This window comes from Lupinus angustifolius, chromosome LG07 (genome assembly GCF_001865875.1).
Source record: "Lupinus angustifolius cultivar Tanjil chromosome LG07, LupAngTanjil_v1.0, whole genome shotgun sequence".
In the NCBI taxonomy this organism is placed as follows: domain Eukaryota; kingdom Viridiplantae; phylum Streptophyta; class Magnoliopsida; order Fabales; family Fabaceae; genus Lupinus; species Lupinus angustifolius.
In genome coordinates, this window is record NC_032015.1 from 8408257 (window position 1) to 8428122 (window position 19866).

Here is a 19866-nt window from a genome sequence, read left to right on the forward strand (position 1 = left end):
TTGCCAAAGTACTCTTACTTTAATTGAAAATATAAAAATATTAATTAATTAAGTGAACAAGAGAAGTTAAGTGAGTTGCACAAATGAAGGGCAATTTTAAAAAATACAGATAATTGACATCAAATTTAATGTACTAATAATATTGATCATCTTCTTTAATTTGTATCACAGTACTCAAAATAATCTTCTAGACATAGTTATTAAAATCGGACTATCACAACCAATCCAACTTGAAAATTGGTGAGTCAGACCTTATACCACTTAAAATAATTATATTGATCATGTAATCGTATTAATCAAAATTGATCAAAATTTTACATAAGTTAATATTTGTAAGGAGAAAAGAGAGATAGAATTAGTAAAATTTGTAAAAGTTCTTCAAGACATAAGTCAAAGATAAGTTTCTTCAATTGCATCTAGTAAGCTTTCTTATTCTCAAATTTTTCTAACAATGGTGAAAGGAAGAAGCACCAATCCCAAGCTCTTAATAAGCCTGATTTATGTAAGCATTTATGATCATAAAACAAGAAGATATGATCCATTCGAGTCTCCAAAGAATACCTCATGATCAACCCCCATGCCCCTATTTCGTTACTGGGTTGTTAAATAAAATACTTGCAACTTGATATTGAGTATACAATTTTTAAGTGTGTGTCCTTTATTTATTTTTTTAGATTTCAGATGAAAAATTGTACACTATTTCTAAAACAGTATGCCCAGTATAAAAAAAATAGAAATGCAAGATAAAATGAGAGCGACACTATAGTACTGGAATAATGGAATTCATCAAATTTGTAAACTTCCTTCAATATATAAGTCAAATAAACAAAAATAAATAAAAATCATATACTAGACCAATATATGCACTAAACTTCACTTTTACTTGCTATATATACTAAACTTTAAATGACGAAATAGAGTACGGTGTGGAATCCTCTTTCAGTTCTTGTCTTTTAATAACCATTCAACTGACTTGTCAGTCCTGTCGTTGAGTCAAATTCAAATACCACGTGTGACCCTACAATCCAAGGTGTTCAAACCCCACAACCCTAGGGTTAGTGGACCCACCATCACCACTTAATCACGTGAATATTCCACGTCATTCACACCACTCATTTCCTCAACAAAACGACGCCTCTTTTACATAAGCATATGAACCCCACTTTCAAACATTTTCACTTCCATAATAAAGACTACTATTCTGGAGATTCCATCTTAACTTCATGCAATATTGTCGTAAGTAAATATGGCTGATGCAAGTTTAATTCGGGTTAGACCATGATTTTGTAGGCAGCTCGAAGCGGGCGCAGATTTAAAACCTGGTCGAATCGAAAATAGTTTCATGCACTATCTTGTCCCACGTGTAATTGTTGACCTAGATGTGAAACTCTTTCCACGATTATCCATTGCCATAATCGTTTCATGCACTAACTTGTCCCATATATTTCCTTCAATCTCTGCCACTAACTTTTCTTCTTCTTCCTCCAGCCCCTCTTCACTTTCCACCTTCACCTTCTCCATGTCCTCTGATTTTATCAACCCATCAATATCTTCCAAAACCTCACAATTGGCGCATGGAAACTTCTCTATCCTCTTCCACACACACTCTACCAACCCTTCAACGTTTCCTTGGTACCAACAACAACCATGCAAAAACCAAAGCTTCTTTTCACATTTTCTCGGCCTTATAATCTCCAATAACACTTCATCCACCAATTCAAAAAGTAACTTTCGATTCCAACGGTGACCCAGTTGGTGTTTTGCCGTAAAGTTGAAAACTTTATCATTGTGGTGTTGTTCAAGTTGGGGAAAGATTGATCGGTCCAATGGATGAGTTAGAGAGAACCACTGATTGAAGGACACTGTTTTTGTTGTAGTAATTGTACGACGACTTAGAATTTCTGTGATGTACTGAAATTCTGGTTTATGCTCTTGAGCTACGATGGTGGAGGCAGTTCCATTTGGTTTGTCTTCTTCATTGTTTCTGCTTTCTCGGGTGGCGAGTGTTTCCCCTTCTTGTTTGTACTTGTGGCTCGATCCATCAGATAACTGTGAGATGCGTTTGGACTCTTGTGTGTTAGATGCCTGTGACTGCTTTTAATTAATTAATTCACACAAAAGAAAGATGTAAATATCTACCTTTGTTATAAATTTATGCTTATAATAATAACAACTCAGATAAAGGAAAAATCTACTAAATTTGCATTATAAAATTACTTCTTAAACTTTTATGCTGGAAGTAATTATTATAAATTGTATTTATTTTCTAATTATTTTTTAAACTTTATAAGTTAATGTAATTGGTCCCTTTATAAATATAAGTTTAAAAAAATCAGTAATAATTAAAATTTAAGAAGTAATTAGAAAGAAAAAATAATTCATGATATATATTTAAAAATGACGCAAAATTTAAAATGATTTTGTAAATTTTTTATAAAGCTTTATTTTTTAGCCAGTATATTATTTTTTGACAAATTTTTTAAATTCAAGCATTTGTGTAGTATGCTTTTTTTGTTGTTTTGAATTCATGCATTTATTAATTAGTGGCGAGATAAGCTGTAGAACATCATTTTCCATTGTAAAAAACCAACTGGGTTGCAAAATAGATGGAATATACTAAATGGTAAATAGAATAATATAAAAATTGAAACAGTTGAAACTCAATCTACGGGTACCTGTTTCTGCGGAATTTTTGTTGCTGGAGGAGAAGGGTCTGTCTTGACAGGTAGAACATTTGGAACAGAGTTAATATTGTCGAGTACATTGCTTGACAATGAACGAGTTTTCTTGCTCTTGGTGGGTTTGATATCATTGAATCTAGTTGCTGAAGTTGGACGAATAATGTTGAATGACTCTTCTTGCTTGTTCCTGATTATATCTGTTGTTTGTGGAGGTCTTTTGATCCTTGAATTGAATATTTCATTGCTGACTTTCTGACATTTTGGCACTGATTTCTGCTTCTGCAACTCTTCCTGATATGGCAATAGTGCTTGTTGAGGAGTCTTTGGCTTTGTTAAAACTCTTGGAAGTTGTGGTTGTTGGGTATTTTGATTTTGATCTTTTGGTATTAGTGGTGATGATGGTGTTGTGCTCTGCTTGTGTTTATTGGTATTGTCCATGAATCTGAGCCTTGGAGAATAAGATGAATGGTTTGAGTTTGAGTTCTCACTTGTTTTTGGAGATTTCTTTATTCTCAATTGGCCTAAAAATTCTTCCTTTGTTTGTTCTTTGCTTTTGATAGTGTTGGTAATGTCTTGGCCAACTTTCCTAGCAACACTTTCTTTAACCTGTTTCACAATTTGTCTAGCATAGTGGCTTGGACTTATGCTATTATTCTCATCATATCTCCTTCTAGAAAATGAAGATTTAGGGAGATCCAAATCCTCACCAAGCACAATGTTGTTCTCCTTGTTGATTTGTAGGGATAGTCTATGATGATATTCAACATCTGATCTTCTTGCTGAGGATATTCTAGGAGTCTCAGGCAGAGAACGAGTGGCACCAATTTCACTATCTATGCTGTTTCTTGGTTTGGTTTGTATGTGTTGCTTTGGCCTCAAGTGGTTCAGATTTGGAGTGGGAATGCATGATGAAGATGAAGAAGAGGGTGAGTGTGGAAGAAGATCTAAACCCATTAATCTAGCAACCAAAGTTGGTGTTTTTATCCCTGGAGAGTTGGATAAATCATTCAAATTTCCACCACTTGTCATTGTTTTAGTGCCTCTACTTGTTTTAATTTGTATATTCTTCTGTGGTTTTCAAAAAAAAAAAAAAACCAAACAAACTAGTCAATAAAGTGCTACCATCATTACTCACTTTACAGAATAAACAAACCCCGTAACTAGAAGTGGGTGAAACTCATAAAAATTGGTGAAAAGGTGTGGCAGGGTTAATAAACTTACTGGGATTTTAAAGTTTTCTTCTTTTGAAGGAAATGAAATTGTACCACCCTCTGATTCCAAGCTATTCCTAGGTGCTTCAGCACCTGAATTGTACAAAACATTAAACCAAAGCTGTGATAAATAGAAGATTGGTAAACAGGTAAACATAAAGGTACATGTGTTTGAGATAAACTAAGAGAATAATGTTATTTGTGAGAAATAGAACAATCTTTTTCTACACTTTTCAGGTTTATAAGTTGATAAATGTTGCTCTTAGTTGTATATAAAACATTTTTTTGTAATAGAAGAATAATATAATACCTTTGGGGATAGTATTATGGTCTTCTTGGATATAAGATGCTGAGTTGAAAGTAGTTTGTTGTTGTTGGTTGTTAATAGTGGGAAAATGAAATGGATGGAAATCAAAGAATTGAAAGAAAGCACACATGCAACCAGAAGTATTTTCTGTTTGTGTTTGTGTTTGTATTTCAACTTCAGCTCCTTTCTTTGAAGATTTACTAGCCCAATACCACTCCTTACCCATAATTGGTAAGCCTATATTATTTGCTCAAACTTGCACACAAAAAAGATATCTAGAAAAAGGTTTATTGTGTGATGAAATCAGAATCAAAATGACAGAATAAGCAGCAACAAAAGAGAGAAGAAAGAAAGTGAAAAGTGGGGGCTGAAGGAGTGAATGGTAGAGATGTTTTGGTAAGAAAAGCTATTGTGGGATTTGCAGGTAAAGAAGCGAGAAAAGCGGATACTTGAAGTATAGAAAAAGTCACAGTGTAAGGAATTTAGTACACTCAGAATTTGATGAGAACGTGCATTGGAGAAAAATATACACGCTAACCAGTAACGACTGTAATGGATTCAAAGGTGAAATAAGTTAGTATTGAAAACTGATGTAGTGCATGTTGAAAATTTAATAAGAGTGTAATATTTATACATTATGAATATAAATATTTATACATAGTCAATATATTATTTACTATTTATTTATGTTGTTTTTTGGATATTATACTCAATTATGATTAAAAATGAATAGTGAATGGTAAACTAACATTATATTAAAAATTTATAGTTTCAATGCATACATTTTATTTTCATTTAATAATTGTTTTTTTCAGTGAAGACTTTAATTTAGAAACTAGTATTGTATTTTTATTTTTTATGGAAAATGTTTTTCCTCATGAATAATGGTATCCTTTTTGCATGATTTTATAAAATAAGCGTAAAAAGGATATAGATAAAAAGTAGTTATATGAAATGATTTTTTTGTTGATTTTTTAAAGTTCGGGTATTTAAGAATATTTATGGGTTAAACCACCCTTAATAAGTTAGTTGTAATTAGTACTGTCTATAATGATTGTATTGATTCTTAGTCATGTAGTGTAACACAAAATAAAGCATTGCTTATATCAATCTATTTAATTATACAATTATTTTTCCTGTTTTTTTATAGGATCCTTTCCGAATTTGTAAGCATACAAATTAAATTTGTTATTAAAATATCCTTATATAATTATATATTTTTATGGTCAATAAACTATTCACATGAAAAGAGAATAAGTTTTAATACATAATTATGAAGATTACTTTTGAAAAATGCACTTAGTTTTTAAACAAAACTTGATGAAAATAACCATATTAATTTCCATAAAAAACCCAACAGGGTGAATATTTTTTTACAATAAAGTTGTTACAACTTATTTTTATAAAGAAAAGGAGGATTTGTTTCTTAAATGATTCTTTATTGTTTGTTTCAAAAAATAGGCTGCACAACTAATTTGTACTTATATTGAATATTTATATATAGTGTGGATAAAAAGGTGTGATGATGCATGTGTCTTCAAATAACAAAACTTGTCGTAAATAATGTTATTTATCTATCTATATTCTTGCCTCTTAGTTATTCATCTGTGTAGCACTCACTTCCAAGTTCGACCAAGACCAAGTTCAAACCTGCTGTTATATTGGGAAATGAGATCATTGAGATGGGTAGTGATGACGATATAACCACGCACCTCTTTTTCTATCTTTGTATCTCTGCTTCTCTCTACCTTGGTTAGAGAAGCAGCTCGTGCTACAATAATGGTTTCTCACACCTTGTAATTGTGGGCAAGTTACCTAAAAGATAAGGTAATTTAAACAAATGAGTTCATAATGTAAATAAAACATTTTATTATTTCTCGGTCTTTTTTTATGTTCATAAGGTGAATGATATTTATTAAACATTGCTTAGTGCAAATTCTTGTGTTACTATTATGAGTGAGCATCTCACAATCCGAGCTCATCTACTCATTCAGTTTGATTGACCAAGTTTAAATATGTTTGGATTTCCTTATGTCTAGATTCAAGTTCAAAAATTAGTCACAGTTAATATTTAGGATTGAATAAGAGATAAACATGATTCAGTTTAATCTATGTCATGGTTACTCATCTATTATATTTGTATGTATTTATTAATTGTGTATAGAATAATTATATCTTTTTGGGTAAAGTATAATTGATTCTCTATTTTTATCGTCATATAAATATGTTAATTAATTAATAAAACATTTACATATATATCATTTTATATATCAAATTACATATTCATAATAATAAATAATATTGAGAATATTTTATATAAAATATGTATACATTATATTTAATCGAGTCTAAAGTCATATTCAGAATTAAAAGTTGATCTAATTGACATTTGAGATCAAATTAGCAAGTCTAAGGTTAGATTCCAAAAAATCTAATTTGGATAATCTAATAAGTCTCATAAATGATAGAATGAAGAGAAAAACTTATATAAAGATGTATCTAATAATTCATACTTGAATACAAATATATTTATATTTTTTACTGCTATTATTTAGGATTAAATTTAATATTAATCATATTTTTAATATATTATCCTTATATAGATATGTCTTTACCCATGTTTTTCTCTAAAAATATGTGAAAGCAGTGTTATTTTGAACATTTAACATTTCTAACTTTATATGCTCCATTTTTGTTTTTTCCCTTTTGTGACTTTCTATTTTTCATCTTTAATACATGCCTCCAGTCTTAGATACATCAGACATAAATAAGTAATTAAATGAGGTGTCGTTTTCGAGAGCGAAGTGTTGAAGAAGTGGTCCTCATACCTGGCTAGCTGCAACATTATGGAGCTGCATAATAAGGAAGTCATTATTGAACTTCCACTGTCTCTTCCTTCCAAATTAAATTGCATAGATAGTAATAGTATCACTTCTTGTGCTTAGAAATCGTATGAACTTTCATGAACACAGTTATCAAATCTGTGAATTTAATTATGTTTTATCTTTTTTTAACAAGTAGGTTATTGTGTTCACACATTTTTTAGTTATACACATCATATTCTGTATTTGTTATTTTATTGTTAGTTTTCTAAAGTACGTAACATAATATATTGTTAGTTTTCTAAAGTACGTAACATAATTTATTGTTAAATTTCCTATACTAACATTATGAAAAAAAAAACATTTCCCAAATAGTCTAATTTTTTAGATTTGACATTTTTTCTTCAAAAATTAGATTTAACTAACGTTTTCTTCCCTATTTTACTTTATTGAATCTAATCTAGCATGGATTGGTTTAGTGATTAGGTAAAATTAGACCCTTAAATATTGTATAAGATTAAAGATTGATGTATAATCTTTAAGAACGATACTTATTAAGGGAAACAAACATAGAACCTTGAAAAGAGTTAGTCTCTCATCCAAAAGACATTCGGAAACTATGTAAGAAAAAAATGGACTTAATAATAAATAAAATGTTTTAAAAGAAAACATTTGGGGACTAGGCTTCCAAATAATTTGAGCAACTCAAAATATATTTGAGACTCAATTTATTAACTACTTTAATAAATTTATTTCATGAATCAAATGAGTTAAAATAGAATTGAAATATGAATTCATCATTCAATAATTGACTGGAAATTGAGTAACTATAGGTTGACTCTTTCAATTTATGAAGTAGTTCAACTATAGATTTATATGTAATCCTTAAAATATATATTTTATTATACATACTAATTTTTTTTATACAAATCAATGTAAAAGTTTCATATCTACTTTGTATGTATAATAGTGTCATCATTCAAGCTCGTGAGTGAAGAAAATTAATCTCATTAACTCGTTTGAAAGTTTTAATTGAGTCAATTTTGAACATCAAAAGTAGCTTGCTTTGGAATTTAACTCGAGCCAATCTTATGTAATGCTAAACTCAATAAATCCGATTTATTTTCACTACTGACTGGACCTTATTATAATTATAAGTTATGCTAATGTAAAAGGGACAAAAATCTAACTTATATTTTTAGAAACCTATTTTAGTTAGTGATTAATGTCTTTTTTACATTTTAAAATTTAAGCATAGTTAAATTCCTACCAAACACTTTTAAAAAAACCTAGCAAATATAGCACTAGCTTATCTTTCAACAATAATAAATTAGTCTGGTGTGTGGAGGTGGAGAAATAATTTCATCCTATGCGATTCTTCTTAGACTATAAATTTGGTGGCTCGCTTTACGTACCAGGATATGTGGGAATGACGTAACTATGGGTGTTCACTGTCATTGGAAGGGACTCTCCCGTTGACCCATTGGAGTCACCCGATTTTGGGTCAAGTCAAGTTGAATGTCGATGGTAGCTGCATCAGAAAATTGTGCATTATGGGAGGGGGTGGTGTCCTCCATGACAATTTAGAAAATTGGTTATCTGGTTTTTTTGCAAACTTTGTTGTTGGGTCACCTATTTTAGCGGAGCTTTTGGCCATGGAGTAGGGGTTGTCTCTGGCTTGGAGCCTGGGTTTCAGGAGTGTGATTTTGGAGAGTGACTATCTCAAAGCTGTTCAAATTATTTCCGAGTGAATTGATATTAGGATTGCTCCCATTTTAGTTGTGATCAATAGTGTTAGTTCCTGGTTGGCTCACCCTTGAGTCATCATAATATCATTTGTGTGTAGAGAGACTAATATAGTAACTGACTTCATGGCGATGCAAGGCTCTCACTCACCAGCTGAGTTAAAGTTCTGGGTCTCCCCCAACTGATCGTCAACCTTTATTGCTTCTTGATCTCAATTTGTGTACCTAGTTTTGTTTCTTTATTCGAATGTACCAAAAAATACTAATTATTACTTGGGACCGTGTTACATGGAATCTCTTTAAATCACAACTTAGATTGGCTCTCCTTTAATTATTAAGCAAAGAGTTAAATTATTTGTTTATATATAATTGAAATTTCAAATAATATTATAACTGGATTTCTCTAACTTGTGTCTAATTTTTTATTACTATCAAGGATATTATCTCATCTTATTGATAAGAAATAATCTATTTTTAGGTACGTGATTATCCATCCAAAAAAATGTCCCTCCCATAAATCAAATATTTAACTTATTGATTATTCTAAGGATCTAATATGACCTTACATCACTAAATCAATATTAAATAACCTTTATTTTTTACTTTAAGTTGGAAACTAAGAATTAGGTTAGTTTATTCAATCATATTGTAATCCAAAGTTTTATGAATCAACATGATAGAATAAAGTTATCTTGTTAGTATGTCATATCTTGTTCATCTTTTTTCTATATCACGGATACTGACTTTGAAATGAGCAAAATGGGATATTGTAGTTTTTCCCAACACACTTGAACATCAATGTTATCATGGTCTCTCTCACATCCATGCTACACAAACCAAATATCAGACATGATAAAAGATTTCATGCTATCTACCCAATTATACTTTTGGACTCTAAGTGTACCTTTAGGGTTAGTTTGAGAGATGTATTTTGGAGGGGAATGAAGGGAAATGAAAAGCTTAGGAACCATAGAATACACTTGTGAAATTATTCTCAAGTTTTCTCTTTCCGTTCATTCCCCTCCAAAATCTAACTCTCAAACTGACTCTTAACGTATATATTTCTTAAGGAAATCCAATTATTACTACTAGTGTGTATAGGCCGGCGAATATTGTGTGATACTACATATTCAATTTTTATATATTTTATTTTTTTTTAATTAAAATGTATTTTTCTGTTCGGTGTACTTTATATAATATTTTTTTGTGTTAATGTTTAATTTAAGGTAAGATATGTGGTTAATTAATGTATTTGTGGTAGTTGTTTAGGACTATATAGTTTTTTTGTAAAAATTAAATAATGTTAAGGGCAATATAGGAAATGAAAATTACACCATGAGGGAAGTTATTTCAAGTTTTGGCTTTATATAGTACTAGTGTGTACAGACACTTCGTTCCTGCCGACGAATATTTTGTGATACTACATATTCAATTTTTATATATTTCATTTTTTTGAATAAAAATATATTTGTTGTGTTCGGTGTTCTTTATATTATATTTTTTGTGTGCTTAAGATAATGTTTAATTTAAGGTGAGATATGTGGTTAATTAATGTATTTGTGGTAGTTGCTTAGGATTATATAATTTTTTGGTAAAAATTAAATAATGTTAAGGGCAATATAGGAAATAAAAATTACACCATGATGAAAATTATTTCAAGTTTTGGCTTTATATATAACTAGTGTGTATAGGCACTTCGTGCCTACCGACGAATATTTTGTGATACTACATATTCAATTTTTATATATTATATTTTTTGTGTGTTTATGATAATATTTAATTTAAGGTAAGATATGTGGTTAATTAATGTATTAACGGTAGTTACTTAGGATTATATAGTTTTTTTGTAAAAATTAAATAATGTTAAGGGCAATATAGGAAATGAAAATTACACCATGAGGGAAGTTATTTCAAATTTTGGCTTTATATATAATATAGAAGTATAGATATAGATAGATCATTTGAGGTGGCTGAATTATATATTATATAACTACTAAGATTGAGAAGATAACTTGTTTACCATAAAGTTGATTTGGAAGATAACTTGTTTACCGTAAAGTTGATTTGGAAGATAACTTGTTTCGAACCTAGTACGTAGTTGGTGGTTAGAAAACAAACTTTAAACCCTCAAGCCAATTGGAAAACTGGCGTTGGGAAGATATATAACTTGCTCACCATTTTATTGAAAATAATAGTATCATATGCGAATACTTCAAAGGAATATTTCATGTATATTCTAGAAAAATATAAAATTTTAAAGAAATTGGAACTAATAAAAAACATGAATAGAGTAATAAAAATATAACAAATAAGTAATGCATGAGTTTAAATTTGAAATCACTAGAGAGGGCTGGGTAACAGAGTTGGGAATATATAACAAAGGAGTGTGCTAATTTTCAAATCATGACGTATAAATATTAAATTAATAATAACATATAGTTTGAAAAAAAATTAAATGAGCATATGAGGTCATCTTCAGATAAACATTCAGGTTTTGCGCAAAACATGGTAGATTCCTCCTTACATTATTCCTGACCCTTACACACTGCTCCATATACTATGTTTTAACTTGGGAGTATTTTGTTATAAGAGATTCATTACACAACACTGCTTCAAATTTTGAAGTAGTCCTATTTCGCGGGGGATAGAAAAATATAACTATATATTAAATAAAATACTAATATGCTACATTGGAATCAGTATTTGTGAGTGGCTACCATATGATTTCAGATCAGGTATCAATTACATTCCTTGTATTTTTCTTTTCTTTATTCTAAGTTCTATATATTTTCTTGAGACATTTGAGATTTGCATTTGAAATCATTGTTATCAAATATGAGGCATTTGTACATGTATGCCGTTTACTCATTGGTATGCATTTTGTCATTTTTATATTTTATATAAAGTTTTATTTGAAATAAACAAAGGGCATCTAGCTATTAGTTCATGATCATAAAAAAAAAAATGTAATATTTATACATTATCATTATAAAAATTTATATATAGTCAATAATCATTTACTATTTATTTATATTATTTTTTTAATAAATTAATAATAATTAAATATAAATAATATGATACAACTGTCGTTACACTTTAAATTTGAAATTGGTAACTATGTCGGGCTCCTCTCCATTACTGGAGAGGACAGTGTATACTTGAGATTGTAACACGTGTCAGAAATAATGTTTTAATGGTCTAAATTTTTTTTTAAATTAAATATTTTTAAAAAAGTAATCTCTCATATTTCTAATACTGGAGAGTCCAGTGCCGGAAAAGAATCTATTCTGTGGTAACTAGCTTTCCAAATGTGCACAGATAACAAGAACATGACAAGGCAGAGGAAGATATAGCAATATAGGAAGAGGAGCGTCTGATATGGCTATAACATATTAATTAAAAGGTAGGTAGGACCCTAATGGGGTAAACCATGGTGGACAATAAAGGACACATGACATGTACATGGCAATAAGATTAGGATAGAGCATGCATATCTCTGATATTATTGTCTGGGTATATATAAAAGGTTATGCTTTGAATTTCAGAGCCTTAAAAGCAGCCATTATTGAGTATGGGTAAGAAAATGTCACAATTTGCAGACCCTCCCATTCCCTGTTCATGCAAATTACCCAAAACCTATAATCATTGTGAGTCACACACAGGACTGGGGCCATATAATAAAAAGAAATTTGTTTCCATTCTTTCCAGAATCATGTCTCACCACTATTTCATTAATTCAATTTTGATCAGTTATATTTTAGCACCTAAGGACATGTATTGTTTTTATGAATCAAATCATTGACTTTTTAATTTTTTTGGGATCTAGCTAGACTTTACACCACTTAACCAACATGTTGTTGGTTGATCAGTGTGTAATATAAATTCAAGTTAAGTTTCTTAATAAAGTCTTAAGCAACTACAGAGTAAAAATTAACTTGTTTAATTACATTTTTAGTATTTCCTTTGCATTTATTTTGGCAATACAAATTAATTAGTTGTACCAATCTCAATGTGACTTGAAGATTATTGGTTTCTTTGGTACAAGAGTCCAATCAGATGGGTCACTATCCCATTAACACACCCTATTAATTTGTCACTTAGCATAATTTATTACAAAAGAGACATGTATTTTGTTAGGTGTATGATTTTACCACCTGACCCCATTTTTGGTTAGTGATAATTGACTATAGGTAAGATATGGTAGATAACTAATTAATGGTGGTTTCTGCTAAGGTGCCAGTACTGCAGGAATCCCCTAAGAATGAGTAATGAACAAATGAAGTCTCCACAGTGCAGAAGAAAGAGGACAAAAATATTTGCATTTTGCATGGTTATTAATTACTTATTGCTTTCTTTCCTTACACCTTAGGCGCCTAAAGTTACCTTTCTACAAATTTTGAAAGTTTGGACTAAGCTTTTTTCTTATGGTGAACCGAGAACAAAGTTAAATATTTAGTGACAAATAAATATACAAAATATTCTCGTGACATTTGTTTCAAAATAATTGTCCAGAAATAGAATAATCCCACATCTTAAGAAGTTTAAGCAATTTTATTAACATTTAGAAAGAGAGTGTAATATTTATGAGCGGTCAGTGTAAAAATTTATATATAATTAATATATCTTCCATAATTTATTTACATTACTTTTTTTTTGAAGAGTCAATAATAATAAAAAATATTGACCGAATATTATAAAACTTTTACACCGTCAATTTTCTCTTCCAAAAATAAAATTTGGTTTCAGATCTTTCAAAATTATATAAGTAGGTAGCTATTTTGAAACAGATTTTTATAATTATTTTGAAACAGATAGATTAGTATGTATTCCTAAAATGTAATGATTTTGTTTGTCTTGTAGGATGCAAAAGAAATCGAACATGAAAGAGGATAAGGAATGAATTTTCATAAGAAACAAGCATCTAGAATCCAGAAATAGTTTGCTTATATCTATGAATGTAGTAATAGATACCTAACTATAGCTGTCATGGAAACAAAGTATTCGTTTTCCACGTGGTGTAGTAATAATGCTGTAATTTCCTCTACCAAAGTTTGGACAAAACATTATTTCCCATTGAATCAGAAACCAAATTGTTGTGCCACCTAAAAAGGCATTCAATGACCCCATAATGAAAGAGATGGGAATCTAAATGCTAATAATTACAAATACATAACAATAATTCTATGTTGTTGTTTTCAATTTTGAAATATATAGAATGGAGAAAAGATCATGGCAATGATAATATAGATCCACAAACATATATGCACCCTTTTTACACTATGAAGTGAAAGCATTATTAGTAGAATGTATCTCTCATGAGGAAAGGATTAATTCCTTTGTGTGGTTAGATGTCACTCTGAACAAGTATTACTCTCATGAATTGAATCATTAATCTTTTAGTTTTTCTGATAATATAGTAGGGTCTTACCCACTAGATCAACACCTTGGTTAAAAAATATATTAGATAGTGCAAATATTATTATGTAAGTTTTTTAAAATTGAATAAGATTGAACTAGAACACTGTGATGATTCCATTGTTTCAACCAAATAAATTGATGGTTTAACTAAAATTAAACTAGACATGATAAGAAATATTTGGCCTAGAAACATGAGCAATTTCAATTAACATAAACACACTTAAAATTGTTTATTATAGCTTATAGATTATTTGGATCCAATAAAAATTGTTCACTTAAATTAATAACTTTTGTATTTTCTATATTTTAAACTGTGATTTTTAATGATAATTAGGCTTATAAAAGCAAAATAAAAACTATGCCTTTTAGTTTGTTGTTATTTTTATATATATAAAAAATCAGGAAAAAAATTATAGAAAAATGAATTGGATCTAGGTGTTGCCTTGTCTTTTGTTTTGGACTGTGTGCTTTCTATGTCAGGTTCCGAACTCAAATCAGGTAGAAGATGTGGACTCAAGTGAATAGGACTTAGCTTTGGGCTTTATTTGTAACGATGATAAAGACAAAGAAAAGAGATCAAACAACACCAAAACCCCAACAAAGAAACATGCAGATGTGAATGTGACGTTCCATGCTGAAAGGTGGAAAAACTGATGAACAATTGAACATGATGCAACTTTTAATGTTAACAAAATAAAATAAAGTGAAAAAATATGTAAACTGTAACCGTATACGAGTTTTATATAATATCATTATATCATTCATTATTTATGTTTAATTATTATTAATTTTTTTTAAAAATATTTTAAATAATAATGGACAATATACTAACTGTATTTTTTATTTTTGTACTGATAATACATATATATTATACTCATACAAAAAAGCCACAGTAAATAACATGAGAGAAGAGAATTTCCAATCAAATGAATTCTTTATTTTTAGTAGCTAAAATTGAATTCTTAACCTTGTAGATAGTCAATTCTTTATCAAATGTTTCAATACATGTTGGCAAGAAACTATCACTTCTTGCCCACTAAAACATAATGTCTCAATTAAAGCAACACATTTATAATTAACTATTTTATTAGGATGATTTCTCATTTATTTTACTAATAATAATAGAAGAGAAAGTATCAATAAGTTGTTGATCTAATGGTATAACCATATAAGGTCTTACTAGATTATAGGATGACAAAAAATTAAGAATTTGATTCTTGTGAGTAACACTTATTAGGAGAGACATATACCCTAAAAGAAATTAATGCCTTATCCAATAGATGAGGAGATATTCTTAATAATATAGAAAAATAACATTTTTTAATGTCTAGTTACCACTCCAACTTTTGGTGATCATTATCACTTCAACTGTGTATTAAAAATGATTAAAGTTAAAAATTTAAAACTTAATTGAAATAGTTAATATTACATTCGAAAAGAATAAGATCACGTGATCCTTCTTTGATGGCAAATCAAATTGCATTATTCTCTTTCTTTCCCTTAATTTGTTTAAATTTTCAATATGAATTTTCAATAAATTATTAAGTCAGTGAACATTTTAATTTGGGATATTACAATGATCTTCTTGTTGTGTAAAGATACGTCATACATGTGAGCTATGGCTAGAACAACAAATAACCCTGCCCTAAACACTCTGCTCTGAAAGTTCAATGTCTTGCACTGCAATATAGTTTTTAAATAGGCCCAAAAGCATATATTTTTTTGGCCCATTTGTTGTTTTATTATTTTCAAGGGTTCTCAGTCTCTTAAAAGGTTTGTTTGGTAGTTAGATTTTTGGGGGAAATAAGGAAAATGTGTATTTTATGACCCCAAACCTTCCATTTTTCTTTATTCTCCTCCAAAATTCAACTTTCAAACTAAGTTATTATGCTTTCTCTTTTGGTTGGTGTCTTAATTCTTTAGAATGTTTGTTTTCTTTAAGAGCATTTTCTGTCATTTTTTTGGGTTAGAGTAACCTTTGTACGCATCAATAAACTTGAATTGGCTCACAAAAATAAATAAATAAATAAATCAATAAAAACGACAACAGTACACCACATCCATGTGCACAATTGAATACAATATATAATCATAACTTCAAATTATTGCACTTTTATTACAATAAAAAGATAATTGAACAAGTTTTCAAGTTAAAATTGGATAATCGATCACAAATATACTTATGACAATGTAGTGAATTAAAAAGAAGAAAAAATGTGGTCGAAAGAAGGAAAAATATCATAGTTATTTGTCTCCAATCTCTCTCTTCCTCTTATGTTTCTGAATTCACAATCCTGCAATTAAATCTCACTTCTCCATTTTCAGACACACCAACATTTCCAAGTTTCAACATTGAAGCTGCAAACTCTTTGAAGAACAAACTTTGATCTTTGGCAAATGCTTCAACAATCCATCTAGTTCTATAATCACCAACAAGTGATTGGTCTGAAGAGAATAAACCTTTTCCTTCCAACACTTGTCTATAATAATCATTATCAAACACTGATGCTGTTGAATCCAAGAAATCACCAGCATTGCCATTTGTATTTGGCTTTGGGCATTTCTTTCTTAGGTCTAGTGCAAACTCAGTGTTCAAACTTGGATCAATGTCATTCAATAAACTAAAGTTGTGAAGTCTAGCTTCAAATGAAGAGCAATGTGAAAATCCAAGAGTGTGGCCACCAGATAGAGTTACCAAATCTTTAACTCCTAAACCTCTCTTTGCAAAACTCTGAATTAGTTGTCTCACATTTGAGGTTGGAGTTGGTAAGTTTATAGTGTCAGATGCCTTTGACACCTTTCCATCTTTTCTTCCTTTTAGCACTTTCCAATATGGACCTCCAGACTGTAAAAAAGCGGGCATGTTCACGAGGCTCTCACTTAGTAAAATTGAGGGAGCATATCTTCTGTCTTAAGATATGTATTACTTTATGTAACCCTTAATTCTCATTGTTTAAAAAATATAAAGTTAATATATATTAAATTTATGTTTTATTATTCTACCAATGAGAATGAAAGATACATGGAGCCAAAATGTTGTTTCAAACTAGGGAGGGTAAATATATGTAGTCTTACCCAGTAAAAAAATACACTTTAAGAATAAATTGTATTTACAAACAACATAAAATAAGAAACTTTCCTTTTAGTTACTCAACATCTATTATAGAGAAAAATGATTGATTTGAATATTTACATCATATTCTTATATTTCAACACACTTATTTTCATTTCCCCCTCCTATTACCTTAGGACAAAAAATGGGAACAGAGTTGTTCAAAAATTGGTTCTCTTGTGCAAATATGGAGATCAATATCCAATATAATATACATGTTAATCAATATTTTGGACAATAATGTATAGAGTAACACTAACTACATATATTATAAATATATTATAGCATGGGTTCTTACCATAGTTACTGCATCTCTTGCTGCAATGGCAATTATATCAGCACAAGAAACAGTGTGTGGGCAAGCTTTCTCAAGCTTGGCTTTAGCTTCATCAATCACATAGAATGATTGAACAGAGAGATTAGGAGGGGCATCTTTCTCTGCTTGGTTTTTGGGTGTTGAATCCAACAATATTGATGCATCACAACCCTATCATTCAAAATTAACAAAAATAATTACATCCATTTCAATACTTCTCCTAAATAAACACATGTTATACGAGATTTAAATTGTTGCCAACAATCACGATTGCAGTCACAATATTATATTTTTCTGAGTATCATCGACTATATTACAACTTAAATTGTCGTAACGTTGACTGCATTCTTCCATCCTTTTTATAATTGCAATAGTTGAAACATAACGTAACCACAATTTAAAATCGTTTAGTGTGTTTGAATTGAGTGAGAAATTAGAGAGATGATCATACCCTTATGAAACAATCATGAAAAAACATCCTCAAGATACGTGCTGGAACTTTTGGATCCTGAAAAGTAGCACTAAGAATAGTTTCTGAAATTATTTTCTCCAATTGTGGACATTTTTTGTCATAGTAATGAGCATCAAGCTCTGCTTTGGATAGTGATAATGTCACCAAGAGTAAAATGATTGGAAAGATGATTTTTGATGGTAGAGCCATTTGGTTAAAAGTGAAACAAGTAGGGAGTTCAATAATTGGATAGTGACGATTTGATGAAAACTCAAGAACCTTGATGCTATATATATAGAATAGAAAGTTATCAACACAAACAAACACAAGTGTAACACAGATTAATGTGCTTTGAAGCCACTCAACATTGGAATATTAGTGTACAAGTGCAAATATTTTGACTCTGCTTTTGTTCTGCTTTAAGACCAAGTATAGTCATCCACCTAAACACAGGTACATATCTTGGGTAATCAACTAAAGTCATTTGATATCTAAAAATATTTACATTTGTATAAATATATTGTTGTGTTTATTATTGGAATAATGTTTTTTTACATCCTAATTTGATATATCAGAATCCCATATATCTATAGAAGAAGTTGAATACTATAGAACTGGTATGTTATAAACAAATTTGTGAAATAAAACCTAAGTGTCATATTTGAAGTCCTAAGCTATTATTTTCCTTATAATAATTGAGGTGTACCACGCAAAAGTACATTATAGTTAGGTACACGTGTACTATATTCTACTACATTTTTCTGTTGGCTTATACCTGTCAAGTTAGTTTAGGTAAGTTGTAATGTTGTTGATGAAAGATTTCCAATATTCTTTGCTATAAGCAATTTGCCTCCTTTACGTAGGAAGGTTCCTTTTACCAAACGGCATGGTAATTAAGAAGATTAAATAAATTAAACAAGGAATTTCCAGTAATTTCTTTTTATGTGAGAACATAAGATGTGGCCGATTATAATCAAATGACTAAGTTAAAAATGAATTGATAAAAAATCATGCCCTCATTTTTGTCCATTCACTTAATATTTACATAATATAATTGAATGGGTAGATGCAACCCATTGAATTGTCCATCATAGGTCTTGAGTTTAAAAGTAGGCAATGACTTCTTTACGAATGATGATCACATTTTCCAAAAGCATATCCTTAACTCTAACCTTGTTTCATTAAATCTTTAAATATCATCCTTCTTCTTCCTTCTCTCATCGGGCACACTCAACTCTTTTCTCTTAAACCACTTAATTGCAAACTTTTTAAATTTAATTGCAATTAGGTAGAATCATAAATTCAATCAAACAATAATCGACCAAAATTAAAATTAATGATTCATGTAACAAAAAAACATGCAGAAGCCTATGAAACAAACCAATTATAGGTCATTTAACTCATAATAAATCAACCCAAATCGACCAAATTTTTTTGTCCAGATGAAGAAAATGAGCTGTAATTCGTTGAATCTAGGGCAATAGCAATCTTTCCTCAGTGAACTCATTATTGGTCCTTCATGGTCTTATACTAGAATAATAGACACTTAAACAACCACAATAACAAACAACATCTTCATTCTTATTTGGGTCTCATACATTATTTTATAATTTATTACAACTCTTCATAAAATAAAATAAGAATAACATCTACTTTATTGAGATATGTATACCACAAACACGTGGCCAAAACCTACACCCTATTAAGATCTCTACCATACAAACTTACGTATCTTGCGAATTAGTTTTTGGATATTAGATGATTCTCAAACCTTTTATTTATCTTCCTTTCCTTTCAAATTTA

The 19866-nt window shown here is 29.7% G+C and overlaps 2 protein-coding genes across 3 annotated transcripts; both read right to left on the reverse strand.

Moving 5' to 3' along the window:
• LOC109352191 lies at positions 783-4754 on the reverse strand. 2 transcript variants are annotated; one of them, XM_019594058.1, is made up of 4 exons: positions 4203-4754; positions 3903-3985; positions 2676-3749; positions 783-2091 (listed from the first exon to the last, which is right to left on the reverse strand). In XM_019594058.1, exons 1-4 carry the CDS (start codon positions 4423-4425, stop codon positions 1348-1350), a joined length of 2124 nt encoding a protein of 707 aa, XP_019449603.1. In that variant the 5' UTR covers positions 4426-4754; the 3' UTR covers positions 783-1347. The 2 variants fall into 2 exon arrangements, with proteins under 2 accessions (XP_019449603.1, XP_019449604.1); XM_019594059.1 differs by having other exon boundaries at positions 783-2085; positions 4203-4753.
• Positions 16257-18337, reverse strand: LOC109352341 (peroxidase 66). The gene is made up of 3 exons (XM_019594292.1): positions 18064-18337; positions 17595-17783; positions 16257-17029 (listed from the first exon to the last, which is right to left on the reverse strand). The coding sequence occupies exons 1-3, from the start codon at positions 18271-18273 to the stop codon at positions 16457-16459; spliced, it is 972 nt and encodes a 323-aa protein (XP_019449837.1). The 5' UTR covers positions 18274-18337; the 3' UTR covers positions 16257-16456.